This window comes from Acomys russatus, chromosome X (assembly GCF_903995435.1).
Source record: "Acomys russatus chromosome X, mAcoRus1.1, whole genome shotgun sequence".
NCBI classification, from domain to species: domain Eukaryota; kingdom Metazoa; phylum Chordata; class Mammalia; order Rodentia; family Muridae; genus Acomys; species Acomys russatus.
This window is the reverse complement of record NC_067169.1, coordinates 106,418,560-106,439,195: the sequence shown is the minus strand read 5'-3', so window position 1 is coordinate 106,439,195 and position 20,636 is coordinate 106,418,560. Positions and strand designations below refer to the sequence as shown.

Below are 20,636 nucleotides of genomic sequence, written 5' to 3'. Positions count from 1 at the left end.
GCTGCTCCTGAACGTGACTATTTGTGCATTGGCTTTGAGAGCTCGGCCAGAGCTGCGTTGGGAAAGGGTTCTCAGGAAGCCTTCTCAGAAAGCAGAACAAGGAGGTGGATTTTGTGCTTAGGAAGCCTTGTGTGGGCTCTGTAGGCCAGAGGGAGCCGGATCTGGGTAGGAAAAGGCCTAGTGTGGAAGCGGGTGTGTGTGTGGTGTGTGTGTTTGTGTAACTAAACTGTGGACCACCACCCCACTCCATGGGAGGATTGAGAGCTTGCAAAAAGGAGAAGCCCTCTCGGTTGTAGGCCTATAGGAGGCGGGAAGGAGGAGTGAGGCTGGGGAACTTCTCCCAGAGCCAGTCAGAGGGGACGGCTGCTGGGAAGCCAATCAGCGTGCCAGAGCCTGCAGCCCCTCTGCAGTAGTTATGCCAGAGCGCCCAGCGTAGAGCGGCGGCGAGCTTGTGGCAGGGCAGGGCTGCCAGGAGCCACCGCACACGCTTCTCATCCTTCAATCGCGCCTCTCCCGCCAGGTTTGCCCGCCTTGGTAAACCAAATCTTCCAGCTAAGCTCCCCGCCACGCCCCGCATCCCGCAGGCCAGCAGCTACAAGACCTCGCGCCATCCCCCAGGCAGTGCCGCTTGCCTCGCTCCGCCCCGTCCCTCCTTGCCACGCCCACAAGGCTCCGCCCAGGGCCGCCCCGCGCAGCTAAGCGGTTCCCGCCCTCGCTCAGCGCCCAGGTAGCTGCGAGGAAACTTTTGCAGCGGCTGTGTAGCGGCACTCTCTTGCTCTGCAAGGCCACTGCCAGACTTGCTGAGTTTCGGGACCGCTCCAGCTCTTACTGCCACTCTCTCGTGCTCTCCTCGCTCCCCCGAGAAGCAGGATGGCCGAGACCGTGCGCACCGCGTGCTTGCTGGTGGCGATGCTGCTCGGCTTGGGCTGCCTGGGGCAGGCGCAGCCCCCGCCGCCTCCAGACGCCACCTGTCACCAGGTCCGCTCTTTCTTCCAGAGACTGCAGCCCGGACTCAAATGGGTTCCGGAAACCCCTGTGCCAGGTGAGTAGGGGTCCCTTGAGCATATACCGTGCACAGCGGGAAGCCAGGACGCGCGTAGTGACTCTTCCCAGAGCGCGCTAGCCCGGAGGGGCCACGGCGGCCGTGCTCTCTGCTCCCTGTTACCTGGGAATGGTCGCTTTGCCCCAGGCCTGAATCATCTACCGTCTACCGAGGGAGGGAAGCAGAGTATGTGTGGACTCTGTCCACAAGCCCCGGGCTTACGCTGCTGTCAGGGAATGAGCAAGCCAGAGCAAGGAATGGCAGAGATCGCCTTTCTAGCTCCCAGTTTTGGGGAGGGCGGGAAGGTGGGAGCTGGCTCCCCTCTGGTCCAAGCAAAGCGGCTTCACAACGTGGAGAGGCTGACTCGAGAATTTATCTCCCTTACTCACGCGTTCTGCCTTAGCTAAACCCGCAGCTCTGGCCGTACTTTCTCCACCGTGTGTCTCCCATGCCTTCCTTTCCCAAGTCTGGGTTCCCGATGCTGGCCGGGCCCAAGTGCAGGCAAAGTTGAGCACAAATCTTTGAATCCGTAGGGGCTAGTGAAGACACACTGAAGGAAACTTTTGAGTAGGATGGCCCCCTTAAAACGTGGAAGACTGAGCCTTTTCCTTCAAAACAGCTCCCCTCATCTAGGTTGGTAAAATCTCTTTAAAAATCGGCGGCGCTGGCCTGCGGAGCACGAGTCTAAAGACGATTTAACTCCTCCCCTTCCCAAATTCATCTGCCTTGACAGGCTGGACCCCGAAGAGAAGATTTTAGGCAGAGGAAGTTTCTGAACGACTGGCTTTTGTTCTGAACAATCCGATCGTTCTGTAAGGGCATATTTTAACCTTAGCTGAGGGCCGCCGCTGTCAACAGATGAATATTAATGGCCCTGTGTGATTGACTCTCCAGCGGTTGGGCTCTTAACGCCTGCCTTAGAATCCCATCAGGACAAGTTGCTATACTAACAATCTGGGCAGGAAGAATAGGTTTCGAAAATATTAAAATTTCAGAGGAGCGCTCCGAAGAAGCCGGCCAACCGTATTTGCACACCGTGAGAGGTTTGTGGCCTCCGGAGTCTCTTTCGGAAGACTCGTGCATCCAGCCAGGCGCGCGTCCCGCGCTTGGGAGACTTTGGGAGCAAGCCTTGCCACAACTTGGCTGGTGGTTCTCAACAAGTCAGGGAGGCGGGCCGGATCATTGGACCAAGTTGTGAATGTGGATGTGCGCCTTGTGGGCGCTGCCAGGGAGCGTTCACTGGCAGGAGGTTACCTAGGCAGCCAGTGCGCCCTCAGCCTTTTCTTTAGGTTGATGAAAAGAGCCTAGCGAGCCTGCTGTTTAGTTGCAAAGGTAATTGGTCACCCTTTTTTGGTGACTGAAATGCACTTGCACATATGTTAAATATCGCTCTAAGGGAGGGTAGAACTACCTCTTCCACTGTTAAGTCTTAATAACGTACCACGTGGGCGTGTGCAAGGGCTGTAAGGGGCAACCTATGAATCAGTTCTACCGAGCGAAACAACAGGCGAATCTCTCTCCCCTGGAAGTGCCCGGGTAATTAGATTGCTAAGGCTAGAGAACACGCTTTTGTTGATAATGTAAAAATTGGTCCTTACAGGCTGAGCCCCCACAAGATGAACTGCTCCAGGGTTGGGGCTGGGCAGCCTTTGGCTGATGCGAAGTGGTGAAATAAAAATGGTGCTTAAAGAAGCGGGGGCGGAGGGGGGCGTTGAGGGGGAGCAGGACGGGACACAGAAAAATCCATTTAGATACTTATTAGCAATTCCTTTACACACCACACACACACACACACACACACACACACATGCACAGGCACACTCAACAGGCACACTCGCGCGCGCGCGCGCGCACACACACACACACACACACACACACGGGGGGGGGGCAGGCACACATGCCTGCCTTTCTCTCTCCTTCCCTCAGCTCTCTGGCTGCCTGCCTCTTCGCTACATCTGTATAAAAGTATTGGGAGGGCCCACACACTGTGTCTATGAGAGTTGGCCAGGGCTTGCTTCCTGCCTTGCGTGCTTCCAGCCTAAGGATGAGCATACTTATAGAGACTTACTTGTTGCAGAGATTCCCCCCCCCCATTATTTTCTAAACTCTAGCAGAAAACACTTTTCCAGTTTTTTAAAAAATATAAACCCAGCACAATTATACTCACTTCAACTATATTTAATAAAATTAAGTGGTGAACAGCACATGGCAGGCAGGAAAACAAGTCCAAAATTCAAATATGGTGATTATCCATATAGCTACCATGTACTTTTTAAAAAAATATACTTTGGGAATATAGCTTTCAGATTCTCAGGCCTGGTACCAAACCATTTCCCCCCCTGAATTTTAGTTGGGAAAGTATGGATGATGTAGATATTGAAAATATGATAAGATAAAAATCCTAATGTTCTTGTGTGGAAAGAGCTCATCAGTATTTCAGAGAAGAACGATAGTGGCAGACTGAATACAATGGCAAGTGCATAATTTCAAAGCGAATAAATGTGTAATTTGCTGCTGTCATTCACTGGTTAGAAACTGAAAGAGAGCTGCAAATTATTTGATAGCTATGAGCCATCACGATGACCGCTTGACTCCCCCCCACCCCCATCCCCCCATCTATAGTTTAAGCCATGTTCAGTTTGTCTGCTGCACTGTGCTATCAGCATTAAAGCTTTCTTTGTCCCAGATAAAATGAGATTCGGTCCCACTAAGGGCAAATCCTCAAGAATGTCCTGTTTCACGGAAAGGGCACAGTTGGGATTGACTGCTAACTTTGGACCATTAACAGAACTGGGTTAGGAGTGGATAAGGTACATTTCTTATGCTAATATGGATGAGACTAATTGGCATTTGAAATCAACCAGCCTAAAAAATAAAACACTGGTGCTGTAGGACTATACGAGACTTCTACAAAATTGATCTTAACCCTTCCAATCTCATGTTTCCATTTCTTTTAGAGTGTTCAAAGGTAATGGATAGCCGTTCTAAATAGCATGTTCCTTAAATCCATGAATCTCTTCAGACCCCTCTTTTTTTTTTTTTTTTTTTAAGGATTTGTAACTTGGAAAGCACTACAGATGCAAACCAGGCACACAGAGTTAGCGTTTGGCAGGGAAATCCATATAACTGACTTTCAGTACAGCTCTTTGCCCTTATTTAATTTAGAAAAATTCAGAAAAAAGCCAATGAGCTCATAAGTCTAGATGTTTATTTTGTTTTGCTTAACCTACCCACAGGCGCAATCAAGAATGGATACAATTTTAAGCAAGGGAAGTGAGCTAGTAATCAGACAATGATGTTTCCAATTGTCTCAAGGGAATGTTACAGAAGTCTGAAAAAAAAATTCCTCTAAACAAAAATCAAGTGTAATTCACTTTATGAATGCCATGCACCACTTTGGTGGGGGGTGGGAGTTGCAAGGGGGCAGAAGGGAATGAGAAAATCAAACCCTGGTAGTGTTGTGACTCCCCTACAATTGAGAGATCTTGCCTTGGAGTGGGCCTTGGTAAGTGGGGGAACTGATCCAGAAAGGCCAAATGCACCTATGGGTAAAAGGCAGGCAGTCTCCAAGAGCCAAGAGAGCCTTGGAGTTTCCTGAAATTGATGAAACATAAAAATACAAAGCAAAATTCTCTAAACAAAGAGTTTGTTTTAAAATGTGTGTGTGCGCGCGCGCCCGCTAGTGCATGCCAGTGTGTGCAAGAGTGCCTTTACTGTGAGAACTAGTAACCATATCTGTGTTGCCAGCTGTGGTTCTCCAATTATCCTGAAACAATTAACAGTCCTAATGTTGGAAGAGAGACTGAGACTGAGATTGCATTAGACATTTGGGTGAGCAGGTGATTTGTTAAAACTTTTCAAAAGTTGCACTGCTGTGTGCTGATTTAGAAGAGTTTAGAGAGTTTTTTTTTCACATGTGCTCTAACTATATTTATTGCATAAATCCTGACTGATAAGTGCTTAGAAGGGGCCACCAATCTGATGGAGATCGCCTACGATTGGTGGGGCACCTTGGTAGGCTCTGTGTTAGGTGCTGGGGGGGGTGCAGAGAGGAGCAAGTCTCAGTCCCTTTGTCAAGGGGTTTGCAGTGTAGTGGGGGGAGCACACAAGTAAACAGGCTTCCCAGGAAACTTGTAGGATTAAATAGGGTGAAAGAGGCTAGAAAAATACCTCCAGGAAATTGGCTGAAATCATCACAATAGGCAGCCTGGGCAAGGGAAAAGAACTGAAGAGATGAAGTGGGAGACAGGGAGAAGTCTCTTAATAGAGCCTCCATCTTAAAAAGAGACAGAAGAAGAAGGTTTTGATGGATGCTAGATGACGCAGATGGTGTCAGTTTTGCAATGTGTGTGTTTTTTTTCCTTATGGGCTAGTAGATTGTATCCAATATTTTGATGCAATATTTTTGAGCATTCTGTTGCTTCCATCTTTAGAGTTGCAATGTTTTCTGTTCATTGTAGCCTAGGAAAAGACTGTTTTTTTTTTTTTATCAACCTGGGGGAAAAAGAGTCCTGGGCTTGTCTCCTATGAGACAAGACAGAAAATATGTTTTCTCTTTAAATGGCAGCTATCAATGACCATGCCAACTTTAGTGTTTGATGCATATACAAAAGCATGGGTCTTAAGAAGGATCTTATTACTCATTTCTAAGAAAATTGAAGATAATCACTTATAACTTGTGCACACGATACATCATTTGGAAAGAATTTCACTGGGGATCATGTTGCTCAACTGAAAAGTTCTGGCGTGCTAAATTTGTACATTTTTGTGAATGCTTCCTTTTACTCTGATCTCTAGCTTTTTTTCTGCATATGGTTATTTGTATGTTTTAGATTATAAGCTTCTTAAAGGGAAAGCTCTTTATTTGAGTAGCGCTGAGCACAATGCTAATAGTACCATACAGCACTTGGTTGATAATTAACAAAAATAGAATTTCTAGATCATTAAGTATTTTATATGAACTCCCACATACTTTCTCAAGCTTCTTTTAAAAGCTTAAGCCCAGTGTTAGGGTACTTTATTAGGCTGTGTAGATCAACTTTTAGTTTTTATGTATTTTGGCTGTAGAGAGATTTGGACTTATTTCAGTTATCTGCTGACTCTTAATAACTGGTAGGGCTTATTAATGTTGAATATCCAAAGAACAAATTGAAGTCAGCAACATTGCTATGCCTGGATTAGTATAGTTAAAGATCAACAATTTTTATAGCACATAAATCAAAAGACCTCTCCTAAATCAAGACCTCTTTGATTTAATGTCAGCTAGACCTTCTTGCTAATGTTGCTATGACCATATTTGGAAGTTGAGTTAGGAAACATGCATAGAATTGTTGCAGTACCTCATGGGTTTCTGTAACCTGGGATCAGAGTCCGTGTACAGGCTCAACTCAAGAGACTGTTCCAAGAACCAACATCTGTTGAGCCCTAGCCGACCTTGTAAATGGGTTTGATTTTTTTTCTAAATTTTTTTAATTTTTAATTTTTTTGTAATCTAGGGTCTAATGAGAGGCATGGGCAGAAAAATCCCCTAGTCATTTGCCCATATTTAGCAGCACATCTGGCTTGAAATAGGATCTCTAGCACTCCATTAAGAAATGAACATCAGAAAATAGATTTCAAGCCATGGATCTCCAGACTGGCTTTAGACAGCATTAAGTAATGGGAATTTACCTCCTGAACTATAATGGCAGAGAGAACATGGTTCAGAAAGCAGGGTGATGATGGGCATATCAGCAGAGAAAATGCATTTTGAAATTCTGTGTGTGAGTGGCGAGGCGCCCACTGGAACACCTTGGGCCCATGCAAAGTGCTTTTTGAATATATGAACTAAAGAAGCTTTACTCCTTTCCTTCAAGTTAGGCCAACTAAATAGCATATATCCAAATGCTAATTACCAGACATTCTTGTCATTTAAAAACAACAACAACAACAACAAAAATAAACTCAAAGTGATTACCAAGAAAGACTTTTTTTTTTTTTCAGTTTGGCTTCTCTTTGTGTGGAGATGGACAATGCCATATTTGAAAATTTTAGTTTTTTCCTCATGAATAAAAAAAGGAGTCAATGCATTGCTGGTGTTCTGAACAGTTAATTCCTTCTGGTAGCTGAAATTGTATTTATATGCCAGATTAGGAAATCTGCTCAGCTCTTTGAAGTGTACTTAATAGGCTTACATTGATAAATAATTGATAGAAAGGAAGATAAAATATAAGCAAAAGTGGTGATAAGAAGGGACAGGGAAGTCAAACCCATCGTTATAAAAGGAACTTCTATCCATTGCATTCATTCACGCACTGTGAGATGAAAGTTGTTCATTTCTCAACAAAGGTTATAGTGCTTAAAACAGTATTTTTGAACATTTCCACAACGAAGCATGTGTCCGTTAATAAATTGAGAAGATGGCAGAGTTTTGGGGTAAACCTTTCATTCATCTTTTAGAGTCTTTCTTTTGAAAAGAGCTAGAAATCCTGGTTACAGTAACCCTGAGGTACAGCCTTACAAGTATTCCTGTCATGGGTCTGTGAGCTCCTTTAGGTTAGAGAATATATGGTGCCTATCTTTGTATCCACACTTAGTGTGCACAGTAAGTACTAGTATGTATTTACTGACCAAATGCATACAGTTAGAATGCATTAGAAACATACAATTTCAATAAAGTCAGTATTTAAGTATTGGTTTAATTTTACTGGGTTTAAAAAAAAAAAGGAATCATTTTTCCAGGTTAAATCTACTGTTGCCTATGGGTAAGTAAAAAGAATATTGGTTTAATTCAGTTGCTTGTACTTTAATTCCCTGGAAGAAGTAGACTAGTCAAATATGAAAAGAGGTAAGTATTTCGTTTTTGTTGCCAAGGCAATTCTAAGTAATTTAAAGGTAAAGTTATACAGATATAGAATAAATTCTTGTATTTTTCTTTACCATATAGATCTGTTAATTTTGGGTTGTGAGAATATCACCACCTGGATCAGTTAAAGGAGCACAAACTGACAGGCAGCATTTTAGCTACTGCTCAACCTGTTGCCTTGTTTGCAGCATCCGCACTAAGCTGTCCTGATTGCAGCCAAGTTTGTCCTCTTTCTTACCTATGGCATGAAGCTTGATGAAGTTGTGTTTAGAAGGACATATTCCAAACTAGGTTTGCAGGATGAGAGATTTTATGTGGTAGAATAAGTTAATTCGCACACTTCCTTCCTTTCTTTTTTTAAAAATTTATTTATTTACTATGTATACAGAGCTCTGCCTGCATGTACACCTGCAGGCCAGAGGAGGGTATCAGATCGATCACCTTATAGATGGTTGTGAGCCACCATGTGGTTGCTGGGAATTGAACTCACGACCTCTGGAAGAGCAGTCAGTGCTCTTAACCACTGAGCCATCTCTCCAGCCCCACACTTCCTTTCTTTCTTCCAGTTCTGTCCCGTTTTTCCCACCACTGCGTGTTTAGTATTGAGACTGTGAACCCTGACATTCTGAGACTCTCCATTGCTCTTTATACAACTTGGCTTTGCATAAGTGAAGCTGAGGGGGAAATGCTGAAGAGGGGAGGAGTGAGAATGGCAGGCAAAGGGAGGAGATTACAAGCTCACATTCTGGTCCATATCAGAATATTAACTAGCATATAACAGACAGAAAGGACTGGAAAAGATCTGAACATAGAGTTTCGAAACTCCAAGTATCCAGGGATAATGCAGAGAGAAACCACAAGTGCATTTTGTTGCCCAGAGTATTTTATCTGTACTTCTTCCTTTGCATCCATGATTTTGAAGTATCTAGGGAATTCACATCTTCATCCAAACCCAATGTTTACTGAATGCAGGCGCCATATTTAAATCATGATCTCTTCTAGACAGGTGAGTACAGTCCCTTGTACAGAATTATTATTGTAATTAATTACATAGTTAACCAACAGGAGTGGATATAAGAACACACGTTTGAAGAGAGGATCTTGAGCACTTGGCTGCTGACCAGTGAGAGCTTAGGGTGCCATGTAACTGTAGAATCATTCCCTAAGTGCATGGTTGTCTTAACTGCTCAGCAGCAGAGAATGAAGAAAGGACGATGGAGTTGAAACACACCTATTTCCTCCGGCCCTGGAGCCCTGTTGGACCAAGAAGATTGAAGAGGAGGTGACACAGAGATTTTCTAGCTGTGGTGTTACTTAAATGTTATATTTGAACATGTATATGCACATATAGCCACAGGTTACATATATATCTTTATATTATTTTTTGATAGCCATAGTTAATTACGCATATTGTTTTGACTCAAATTTGTTGTTACTCTTAGCAGTGGATAGATTTTCACAGTTTTAGCTTATATTTGTGATTTGAAAGCTGTGCTTTAACATAACTCATATCTGCACAACACGAGTACTACACTAAAGTGGCTGCAGCTTCTCAGTTCCAGGGATTGGCCTGGTTCCAACATGCATGTATGTGCATGTGTGCCACTTGTATTCTGCATACACACAGATGATATGGCTATAGCACAGGCAGGGTGTGTCTAACCTGCAGCTTGTGGGTCACACATACCTGTGGCCTAGTTTAGCAATGAATGCAGGGCACTACAAAATTGTAGCATTACTCCAAATGTTAGGAGATTTTTCTTAACTTCATTGTATGAGTCTTAAACATGAACTCTGTAGATGATGATAGCTTGTCACAGTGTCAAAAGGTTGGACGTGTCTGATGGAGGATGAGCCTAATTCTCAGTGGGAAAGGTAAGGGATATTGCTTTCCACACAGCAGGTAAAATGAGTGTTGCTTGGATTGGCCCCAAATTGTTGCTGTACTGGTTACCACTGATATCACAGATCTACTGTTTATTTATCACTGTTCATCATTTCTCCAAGTGTGGACATGTGATCCTCCTTAACTACGGCCAACCTGTACTATGAATTGGGCCCATTGTGGAGGACTGCTTCCAGCATTGGGAGTATTATATGTGAATGCGGCCCCAAGAGCACTTGCCAAGCTAGATATCTGAGAATGTTTGTACTGGAGAAGACATGTATTTGTTCTAGAAAACTGGAAACTCGCAGAAAAGGGGCTTACTAATAATGACCTTTATATGCTAGCTCTATATTGATATTGAAATAGTGTTCATTCAGGCATTGTTTCAACCCACTGTGCTCAACAGTTATTGAGCACAGATTCTATGCCAGGTTCTGACCCAGGAGTTGATGCATGAGATAGAAAAAAAAAATTATTGCCAACAAGGAGTTCCCTAGCTAGTGTGGGAGCCAGGCAAGGAAAACTGACTGTTATGACAGTCCAAGGAGGAATACCGTAGAGATGGGCATGAGGTATGGCTCTAGGAAACGGGGAGGCATGCCTGGTTGCCTTAAGAGCACTGTTGTCAGGGACTAAAAAGATGACTCAATGGTTACGAGCACTGGCTGCTCTTGTGGAGGACCTGGGACCCACATGCCAGCTTCAAACTATCCGGAACCCCCAACTTTAGGTGACTTGATACCCTCTTCTGGTCTCCAAAGGTGTTAGGCATGCATTTAGTGGATATACAGACACACAGGCGAACATACACATAGAAGGAAACTAAGTCCATCTTTAAAAAATAAATTGCTGTCGTACAAGGCATGTGAGAAGTAGAGAGTTATGGCAAAGTGAACAGCTGGAGAGATGGCTCAGTGGGCAAAGTGCTTGCCCTGCAAATAGGAGGTCCTAATTTCCCATCCTCACGTCCCATGTAAAGTCAGCATAGTAGTATGCACATTCAATTCCAGTGCTCCTACAGCAGGGTGGGAGATAGAGACAGGACATGCCCTGGTAGCTTGAAGGCCAGCTAGCCTGGCATGTGGAGCTGTCGACAAGAGAGATACTCTGTCTCAAACAAAGGGGTAGGAAAAGGAATGATATGTGAGGTTGTCCTCTGACTGCCAAACACAAGCCTTCACACTTGCCCAGGTATGCCTGATGGCCTGAGTTCATCCCCTGGAGCCCACATAAAGATACGAGAGAACCAACTGCACAAAGCATGTCTTCCTGACATGGGCTATGTCACATGCTCACACTCTCATATCATGTACACATGATATGGGAGAGGCTAAGATATGTTTCCCAGTGGCCTGGAAACTCCTGGGCCCAAATTATCCTTGTGTCTCGGCCTCTCTGAGGAGCCAGGTCTACAGATGCAGCACTGTGTGTAGCTTAGAAGAGTGTATCTTAAAAGATGAAATCGTGAGTTTGATTTTGAACAGATTGAGTTGGTGGAACACTTTCAGCATGGAGGTAGAAAAGTTGTTATTTTGATCACAGAATAGAGAGAAATCAGGACTGGGGATTCATATTTAGGGCTTATCAGTACATAGATGATAACTGAAGTCCTGAGACTAGATGAGATCACCAGGAAAGTGTGGAGTTCAGATGAAGCATAGTTGGGACTCATCAGGTTGTAGGCTCAAGTGAAAGTCGTGGTGCAGATGATAGTATCCAGGCTTTTGCATGGGACATGTCTTAAGATGTATTTTGCCAACATCTGATGAGTAAAAACAAAACAAAACAAATCTATCAAGAACTTTCTTGATTAAGAGAAAGTATGAGTCTATGTTGTCATTTTCCAAGTTTCAAATGTACATACATATGCGGGCGTGGGGGGCTCTTCCACTCTACAGAATGAAAGCTGTAACAGTAGTTTTGAGAGATCTGAACTACATTCCATGCTGACTAGACTCTGAGACATGTGGTTCTAAGCAAAATCAAGGGATACTTGTAAAACTGGGGTGCTTTTCCTTAAGTGTCTTCAAAAGATGTAGTTCTTTTTGGTTTTGGGCACAGAGAAAATTGTAAAAAAAAAAAGTCTGACATCTTTAATTTCTCTGTTGTTTAAGAGGTTGCATTCATCAGGGTTTCTACTTTCAGATTTAAAGATTTGTATTTTCTTAATTTGTACATGTGTATGTCTGCATGTGTTATGTGTGCACTTGCTCTCAGAGACCACAAGAGGGCACCAAGATGCCCTGGAGCTGAAGTTGCAGGCAGTAATGAGCCACCTGCTGTGGGAGCTGGGACTTCTACTTTCTTTCAACACACACTCAAAACTCTTTTGTTTCTAGTAGATTGGGGGGGGGTCATTTTTAGGTTGATAGTTTCCCCCACATGGGACTCATAGAAAAATAACATTAATCCAGTTCTTCCTGTATGCCACTTGTTATCTATGTAATTTATCACAATATATAAAGCAAACCTGAAAGGGAGGTGGTGCGTGCCCATTTTATAGTTGGAAAAACTGAGACCCAGAAAAAAGGTTTACTTTCCCCCAGTTTACACACAAATGATGGAGCCAGGATTTAAATCTAGATTTGCTTTGCTCCACTAATACTCTTTCCACTGTATCTTTTGGACTGGGAGGAGAAATAATATAATGTGCATGTGAAGCTTTGGCCTAAGTTGTCACATTCCTTTCCTTCTTTAGATACTGGACATTCTGAGTCTTCTATGTGAGTCTGCCTTTGCTTGTCTAGTATGTTCCTTCTAACCTTTGTTAGATGTAGGGAATTCAGAATTTTGCCTTGTGCCCTTCTCATTGTCTTCGCTTACTCATGCACCCATTCCCATGACTTTCTTATCATGTTCAAATGGATCTCACATCTCACAATTGCCTGATGCGTATTTCTATCAGAAAGTCTTTAGTGCTTCACCTTAAACAGAAGGAAATATTACTCGACCCCTCATTTTCTTTTCCTATCTACATTTCTAGTGATGGTTTTTCTTCCTGATACAAAGACTTGAAACTCTTGACATCATCTTTGATTTCTCACACTCATATAAGTTGGCCAAGTCCTGCAAATCTACATGATGGCTCTTACTCTTATCCCTTTGCCATATGTGCCCTCTATTTATAGACAACAGGATTCTGAACCACTCCTGAAAGGATGTTGCACTCATCTGTTGGCTAAATCTTAGATCACCTGCCTGTCTGCCCATCATCACTGCACAATGCAGTCTTACCTACCCTCCAAAGTCTCAGTGCAGTGCCATCTTCTTCATGAGTATCCCCTTGATTCATCGCCAGGAGATCTAATTATCCCTTGTTTGAAACATGCTATCCCATCACAGTCTCCGTTTTCAGCAATGTCTTCCTGCATCTTGTATGTGTGTTAAAGCTTGAGGAAAGCTTCCAAGTGCAAGTTAGATGAGGGTAAGAATTCTGCAGGCCTTGATAGAACATCTTAAACATAAAGTTATATCCCTGTCATTTTTCTTTCTTTTTTAAAAAATCCCTGTCATTTTTCACATCTGTGCTTTGCTCATTCATTCACTGAAGTGGCCTTGGGGACCCATATATAAGAAATGTATGGGGGAGGGGGGAAAGAGGAAGGAGGATGACAGATTGGAGGAGAGGAAGCGAAGAAGGAGAGAAGAAGGGAGAAAGGCTGACGGAAGTGAACCAGCCAGAGAGGGCAGGGGGGCTTGAGAGTGAGAGTGAGCATTCAGGAGCCCCAAGATCTCTGTAACTAATAACTTTGCCACTAGTCTGTGTCTGTCCATAGGCAAAAGCTAGTCTAGGCCTTGCCGAAAGTCAGTGTTGTAGCCAAAGCCAAAAATCTTAAGTCATCATTTTGCTTCTTTCTTTTTTTTTTTAAGTTTATTATTATGTATACAGTGCTCTGTCTGCATGTATACCTGCAGGCCAGAAGAGGGCGCCAGATCACATTATAGATGGTTGTGAGCCACCATGTGGTTGCTGGGAATTGAACTCAGGACTTCTGGCAGAGCAGCCAGTGCTCTTAACCTCTGAGCCATCTCTCCAGCCCCCTATCATTTTGCTTTTTATCTAGGGGGATGAATGGTTGAGTGGTTTCCCACTTTTCATTCTGGGGTCAGCCTTTTCTGGTCATTCCCAGAAGCCACAGTACAGCTTGAAAGGTTTCAAAGAGCCATGGAAGAACTGCCCTCAGTATTTCCAACAGACCATGGAAGAACTGCCCTCAGTATTTCCAACAGACCATTCTATGTTTGTTTATTTATTTATTTATTTATTTTTAATTTTTATTTAATTTTAGTTTATGTGCATTGGTGTGAGGATGTCAGATCTCTTGGAACTGGCGTTACAGACAGTTGTGAGCTGCCATGTGGGTGCTGGGAATTGAACCTGGGTCCTTTGGAAGAGCAGACAGTGCTCTTAACCACCAAGCCATCTCTCCAGCCCCCCATTCTATGTTTAGAAACAGACTTTATGCTTTGTTTTCAAACATCAAAGTTTATTTCTGAAATAAAGGTTTATTTCCCCCACTGTACTCTGAAGACTTTCTACAAATGTTAATTCCTCAAATCTAAGTCATTTCTTGCCTTTGAAATTTCAGTGCTGTAGGTCAATTTAATAACATTGCCTAAAGGGTTTTGTGGGTGAGGGGAGAGGCATCAAGAGCCACGAGATTGGTGTTTCTTTGTTCTTTGAGGAAGTAAGTTTGCCTCATTCACAAAACCTGAAGGTGATGTTGGAGTCCAGTCTCCCCTCAACATCAGCCAGTTTTATTTTCGAATTTGGTCCTAATAGCAGTGACTTGCAACTGTCACTCAAGGGTAAAATTCCTAGAAACCTCACCAACACTTCATAGATCAGTGCTAATGAGCAGCCACAAGGGGATTTTTTTTTCACTCTTAGGGCTCTACACACCTCCAGATCACAAGGGCCTGCCATCATCTGTCTCCTTTCCTCTGCTTCTCTTCCACCCTCACATACTCCTTCATCTGCTTATAATTTGAAACAGAAGGTGTTTTATGGTTTTTATATTTATTGAATTGTTTTGTGTTTCTTGTTCTTTCATGAGAATAGATGAGTGCAATACTTTCTGTTTTCCTTTGCATTTTGCTTTTAAGCTCTATTTCCTTTTCCTATAGCTCCTGATTTCCCTTCCTCCCCCCTCTCTCTCCTTTTGTCCTCTGCCTCCTCCACATCTGCCTTTGCCCAGTGATTCTGCCCCATGTTTGGTTTGGGTACTTGGTTACTACTCTTGGGATCTTATGAAATTCTGTTCCTCATTTAGTTTAGAAGTGAAGAGCTCCAAAGCGTCCCTCTTTCTAAGAATTCTGAGTATTTAAAATGCTTTTTGTGTAGACAGAACAAGGCTAAGTATATTTGACGAGTATCTCAGATGAATTTTTGTATAGCTGACATTCTCTCTCACTTTTTATTACAATTCCCAATGAAGGCAGTTTGCATCTTTGTTCTTAGGAATCTCTCTCTTTGAGGGCTGGAGAGGTGGCTCACTGGTTAAGAAATCCTCTCTCCCACCCTCTTCCCCCTCTCCCTCCCTCCCTCCTCCAATGTTTTTTCTTCTTCTTCGCTAAAGATAAGGGAGCCCCCTTGAAATCTTGCTAGCACGTGTTACAACTGACACCTACCTTGTAGGTTAAGCAAATTACAGTCTGCTTCTCCCTGATGACATTATCACATTTCAGGGACCTTGTTTCACTTGTAGGGTTTTATTGTTGCAGTTGCAATCTTGAATTCAGGTTGGAGACTGTGTTCCAGTCAGATTGCTCTGTGATACTGTTCCTTTGTCTTTATACTTATGGGGTTCTTTTGTGTGTCCTATATCTGGTATCTCTTCCAAGCTTGGTCAAGGTTAGGAGGTTATGCACTTACATATAAATATTTAATAAGATAAGTTAGACAAAATGTGCTTGAAGATATTTCTATCTTTCTCTTACTCCCTCCCCACATTTTGGACTGCCCCCCCTACCCCACCCCTGCCCTCTGTGTGTGTGTAGAGTCAAAGATGGGCTGCTTTATCTCAGATGCTTAGGTTTGGAGGACATTCCTTTGCGCTTTGCTCATGGACACAATGGAATGGAAGCTTTGAGTCAGTTCTACCAAAATGGTAGCTCCATGGGACAGATAACACTAGTCTCTTGTCCTATTTTTTTTTCTCACTGGGTCCCTAAATTCCCCTAAGCCACAAGGTTCAAGGTATGAGATTGTGTGTTTTTTAAGAAAATATTATGGATAAAGACTGATGTTCTCAAGTCAGGAAGAACAATTAGTACCATTCATTAATCAGGGACCATGTTTTGACTCTGGGTCCTGGCTAGGAAATATAAACTGTGAAAGTCACACATATATATGAACCTCAGGCAAATTTATGACTTGTCAGCCTTTTAAGGTTAAATTCTTAACCCTAAATCAGGGCTGGCTTTATATGTGGACTCCAGCACATTCCTCTGGGCCGCTGAGCACCCCCCTCCCCAGCCCTTTGCTTAACAGCAGCTAATAGCCTAATGAGAAAGAAGGATTTCTGCCTCTTATCATTTGCCTAAACAGCAACAGCAAAGCTGATGTACAGAGTTTAGGTCAAAACTTGAGTTCTTGAACTGAAAAACTACAAAGTCAGTTTAAAAGCACCAGAAATGCGGTATCTCCATAGTCATCAATACCTGTCAAGTAAAGGAGGCAGACACTTGAGTTTAAACAAATAGTAATAGTTGCCAAAACCATGAACAGTCTAATTAATTTTGCTAATAGTTCTTTCCATCTTTGTTTAGTTCTACTATAAATAGCTTTCATATATTCCTTAATGAGCCTTCAGTGTGTGTCTGGATGTTGTTATGGTCATGTGGCAGTGTTTGATTGTCAGAGGGTGACGATGATGAAGGTAAGAATAGTAATACTTTTGGCTCAGATTGTGGAAGGGGCTGCCAGATGAAGGCAAGCAGACGCCTACTACTTACTCTGCCTTTGTTTCTTTCTGAGCTGGATTTTTGAATGACTGTGAAGTCAACTTGCCATGAAATCAGAGTTCTTGTCTCCTCATATTGTACTGACTTTTGAAAAAGGAGAGATCATGTCTGTTTCTGAAATCTACTTGGAGTCTAGGCTCAGACTCACACAGAATAAATATTTTAGGATATTTACTACCCATCATAACGAAAGCCCCCCTGACTTTCATCTTCTCTGTTTTCATTTTTTCAGAGACAATAGTAAAAACATTAAAAAAAAGATTCAGTTGTGTTATTGAAAATCCTATTTACATAAACAGGCATTGTTGTGGCTTAGGGGAGAATGTGGGGTCCCATTATTTTGCTCCTTGTATATCTTTGCTAAGGTTTGTCTAAATAGAAGTAATGACACTTTAGTCTAAGTAGCTTTTCTCATTTAGGTAAGCAGGGTGGTTTGAAATCTCAGTTTACTGGATAATTGAGTCTCTTCTTCTTAATTATTTCAGGCATGCAGGTTGCTCTCTTTATAGTAAAGACCCTAAAAATCTAGTAATCTCCTCAGGCATCCATTTGGTAATAAAATCCTGTGCATTTTCAGGGGTTAATTTTCATTACAATTGCATGTTGTCTCCCTACCCCCACGCTTGAGGAAATTCTGCTATCTTTTAGGGTCTGGTTTCCTCACAGTGCATAAGCATACTTTTTAAAAAAATCTAAGAATCCTGCTGGAAATACTAGGTCTAGGGGAAATTTAAATGGAGTCAGATTCATGCTTATTACACAACTTTCATTTAGAGTTTTTAATAGCCTTGTCATATTTTTTGGAAAATCATATGCCTGACTTTGCCAGACTTGGGTTATTTGCTGTGAGTGAGAAAAATATAACAACTAAACTGTAGCCAAAGTATCCTTTATCTTTTACACGCACACACACACCCCACACCACAAATAATAAATTAAATAAAATAACAGACCCCTTTCCCCAACTATCCATCTATCCATCCACCCAAAATACCTCAGAAGAAAAGAAAAGGTCCAGATCACCTTCACATCTGCTAGTCATTCCAACTGGTGTGACTTTAATTCAGCAAGTTTTTATTGAGCACCTGTGGTGGGGGTGGTGCTAATAGTCGTTAACATTTATTGAGCCAGGCACTATGCTAAGCCTTTTATGGGCAACATCTCACTTTATCCTCATAACAGCACTACCAGGTGGTAAGTCTTTTCCCTCCATTTCACAGACAAGGAAACCGAGGCTTAGAGAGATGTAGTTACTTGCCTGCGATCAAGTAGGCACACAATGAATGAAACCCATTTTCTTTCACCCCAGAACCCCATCTCTTCCTTTATTCTCATGATAGGTTGAGCATTTCTAGCAAAATCATTTTTGAAAATTGAGTATGCATGAGATGGTAAGGATTCAATGTCTAATACTCTATTATCCCTGCGCTTGATGGGGGAAAGGAGACGTGCAAAACGATGAAGTGCTCCATACCTGTTGAAGGGAAGGTGGAGTGCATAGAAAGACCAGTGGCTTGAAGAAGTTGGGATGCTGCTTCCTAGCAGCCTGTGGTCATGGGCATCTCTTTCGTGCTTTATTGTTCTTCAAATTGAACACCTTGGGTGCTTGTGCCAACCTCTTTTCATCAGTGAGCACCTCAGCCCGCTGGAGCACTCGCTATCTTGAAACCACCACTCCTTACATGTGCATGGTCAGGAGGGCTTGGGATAATTGGCCCCATATTTCCCACGTCACTATTTCTCCTTTATTTCAATTTCCTTGCGAGAAAGGCCACAATGCAATGAGGCAGATATTCCTGAACCAGATCACTGTTTCTCAAGAGCTAGAGGCAAGTCCTAAGAGCCGCAGTCCACAGGGAGACTGTGGTTCCAGACAGTGAGTTCAACTAGATCTGGCTTCCTCCCGGCACCACCTCTCAGAACTGCCTCTGAGCTCCCAAGAGCTCTGTGTTTGATAAGAGACCGACCTTCCCATTGGGGCATTTTTTAAAAAGTGTTTCAGTAAAATAATGGCAGTGGAAGAGAGAAAGCCCCAAATCTCCTGTTTGGGTAATTTATTTTGTTTTCATATTTTCTAAAGAAAGCAACAAAGAAACAAATTACTTTGGAGCATGAAAAAAGACTCTTACATTCTCTCCCCACCCCCCGCCTCCGTGTGTGTGTGTGTGTGTGTGTGTGTGTGTGTGTGTGTGTGTGTCTGAAACAATACTTTTTGCTTTAAACCTCAGCTTACCAAAACCCATGTCCCCAATCTCCTTGTACTTGGTCTGCAGTGTGTTGCTTTGCCAGCTTCCTTCTCAAGCACTTTCTCCTCCACTAAATATCTTCCACAGAGAGAGACTACCACCTGGTCTGGACTTCAGTAACATGCAGGAGGATGGCCACTTAGTGTGAATTTTGATTCCTATTACATGGGTGAGCGTGGGGAGGTAGGAAATATGTCCAGTCCAGCCCTTTAGGCACCCCTCCCCCCAGTTCTAACACAACACTGTGTTGAAGATGGCTAACGTTACTGGACCATTTACATAGCTATTCCCCAAGATGGCATAAATGCCACGCGGCACAGGAGCACGTCTGTCTATACATTCAGATAAGCTGAAGGATAAGAAAAATGCAGTGATTGATAGCAGCACATTTCACTCAGGGATAGACAGTGAGCATTGGGTTTTCTTTTGGTTGCATTCTGCTTAGGCACAGTGTGTGTGTGCTCTACTAACAAGGCAACCGACTCCCTTTCCCACAAATCTTTATCCCAGAGAAAGAGGTAAGATATAATAGAGGGTGCAGATTATTTACAGTGGCTGAAAATGTAATTACAAGGTGCAATGGCTTGAAACTGAAATGTAGGTTAGCCATTAGAACTGGAGAGAAGCAGCTTCACTGTAAGGACAATTGGGCACCAGGAAGATTTGCCTGCAAGCTGGTTAAATAGCATCTCCAGAAATGCTAAGGCGTAGGGTAGGGTAGGGGGAATGTGAAGAAAAATCCAAACTCAGTGTTGGGCTCAGGTCCAGACTCATGGGCAGCTTTCATTACTGCCCAGCTTCCTTTCTGATTATTTAATTGCTAATCTCTTGAAAGAGATTTTTTCATGTATCCAAAACAAGCCTAATTTGTTGAGCATTAGCTAACAAATGCCTTTGAACAGTGAGAACGAGGCATTTGGATTGGTCTCAACAGCCTCCTACTGGACATTCTAGAATATGGACTAACAACCGATGCAGTGTTGTCATTACTATTATTATTATTTCACTTCTGCAAGGTTCCTAAATCCTTATAGTATGTAAGTATTGCAGTTAAAGGAAAATGTATGTTATATTAGTATTATTTATCTTAGGGTTCACCTTAAATAAAATTTGGTTTTGGTCTTTGTTCCATGTTCATCTTTTACTTGATTTTTAAAAAATACACCCCTTTCTCTGTCCTCATATACCTCCCTACCTATTTTTCATTGCAAAGGAAGGTTGTCAAGTAAACTCCTTTTTCTTCAAGCATGAAGGTCATATTTTGGGAGTGTTGCATGTAGAGACAGCACTCAGTGAAATAAATGGCTTAACCAAAGCAGAACATACATACTTAGGATGAAACATCTAGAATGATGCTTTTAGGTATCCTAGGACTGCTATAACATATTGCCTCAAATTTGGTGTCTGAAAATCCCAGGTTCTTCCCCTGTGCCCCCTCTTCCATACAGTTCTGGAATGTTCGTTCATGCAGTGTTGCCTTTCTGGGGGGAAGGAATCCTTCCTTGCCTCTTGGATCTCCTGGTGGTTCCTTTTCTGTGGCTATATCCCTCTCACCTCTGTCTCCATCTTCACATGCCCCTCTCTTTTTTAGGCCTTTCTTTTATGTGTCTTTACATAAATGCCTGTCATTGGATTTAGGCTCCACCCAGA

At 42.9% G+C, this 20,636-nt stretch overlaps 1 protein-coding gene across 1 annotated transcript in view; it reads left to right on the top strand.

The window, feature by feature from the left end:
• Positions 1–705: 705 nt before the first annotated feature.
• Positions 706–20,636, top strand: part of Gpc3 (glypican 3) — a 352,553-nt gene continuing 332,622 nt past the window's right edge. Inside the window, exon 1 of the mRNA XM_051142244.1 lies at positions 706–1,042. Coding sequence (XP_050998201.1) covers positions 871–1,042 — 172 coding nt within the window. The 5' untranslated portion in view covers positions 706–870. The remainder of the gene's footprint in view (positions 1,043–20,636) is intronic.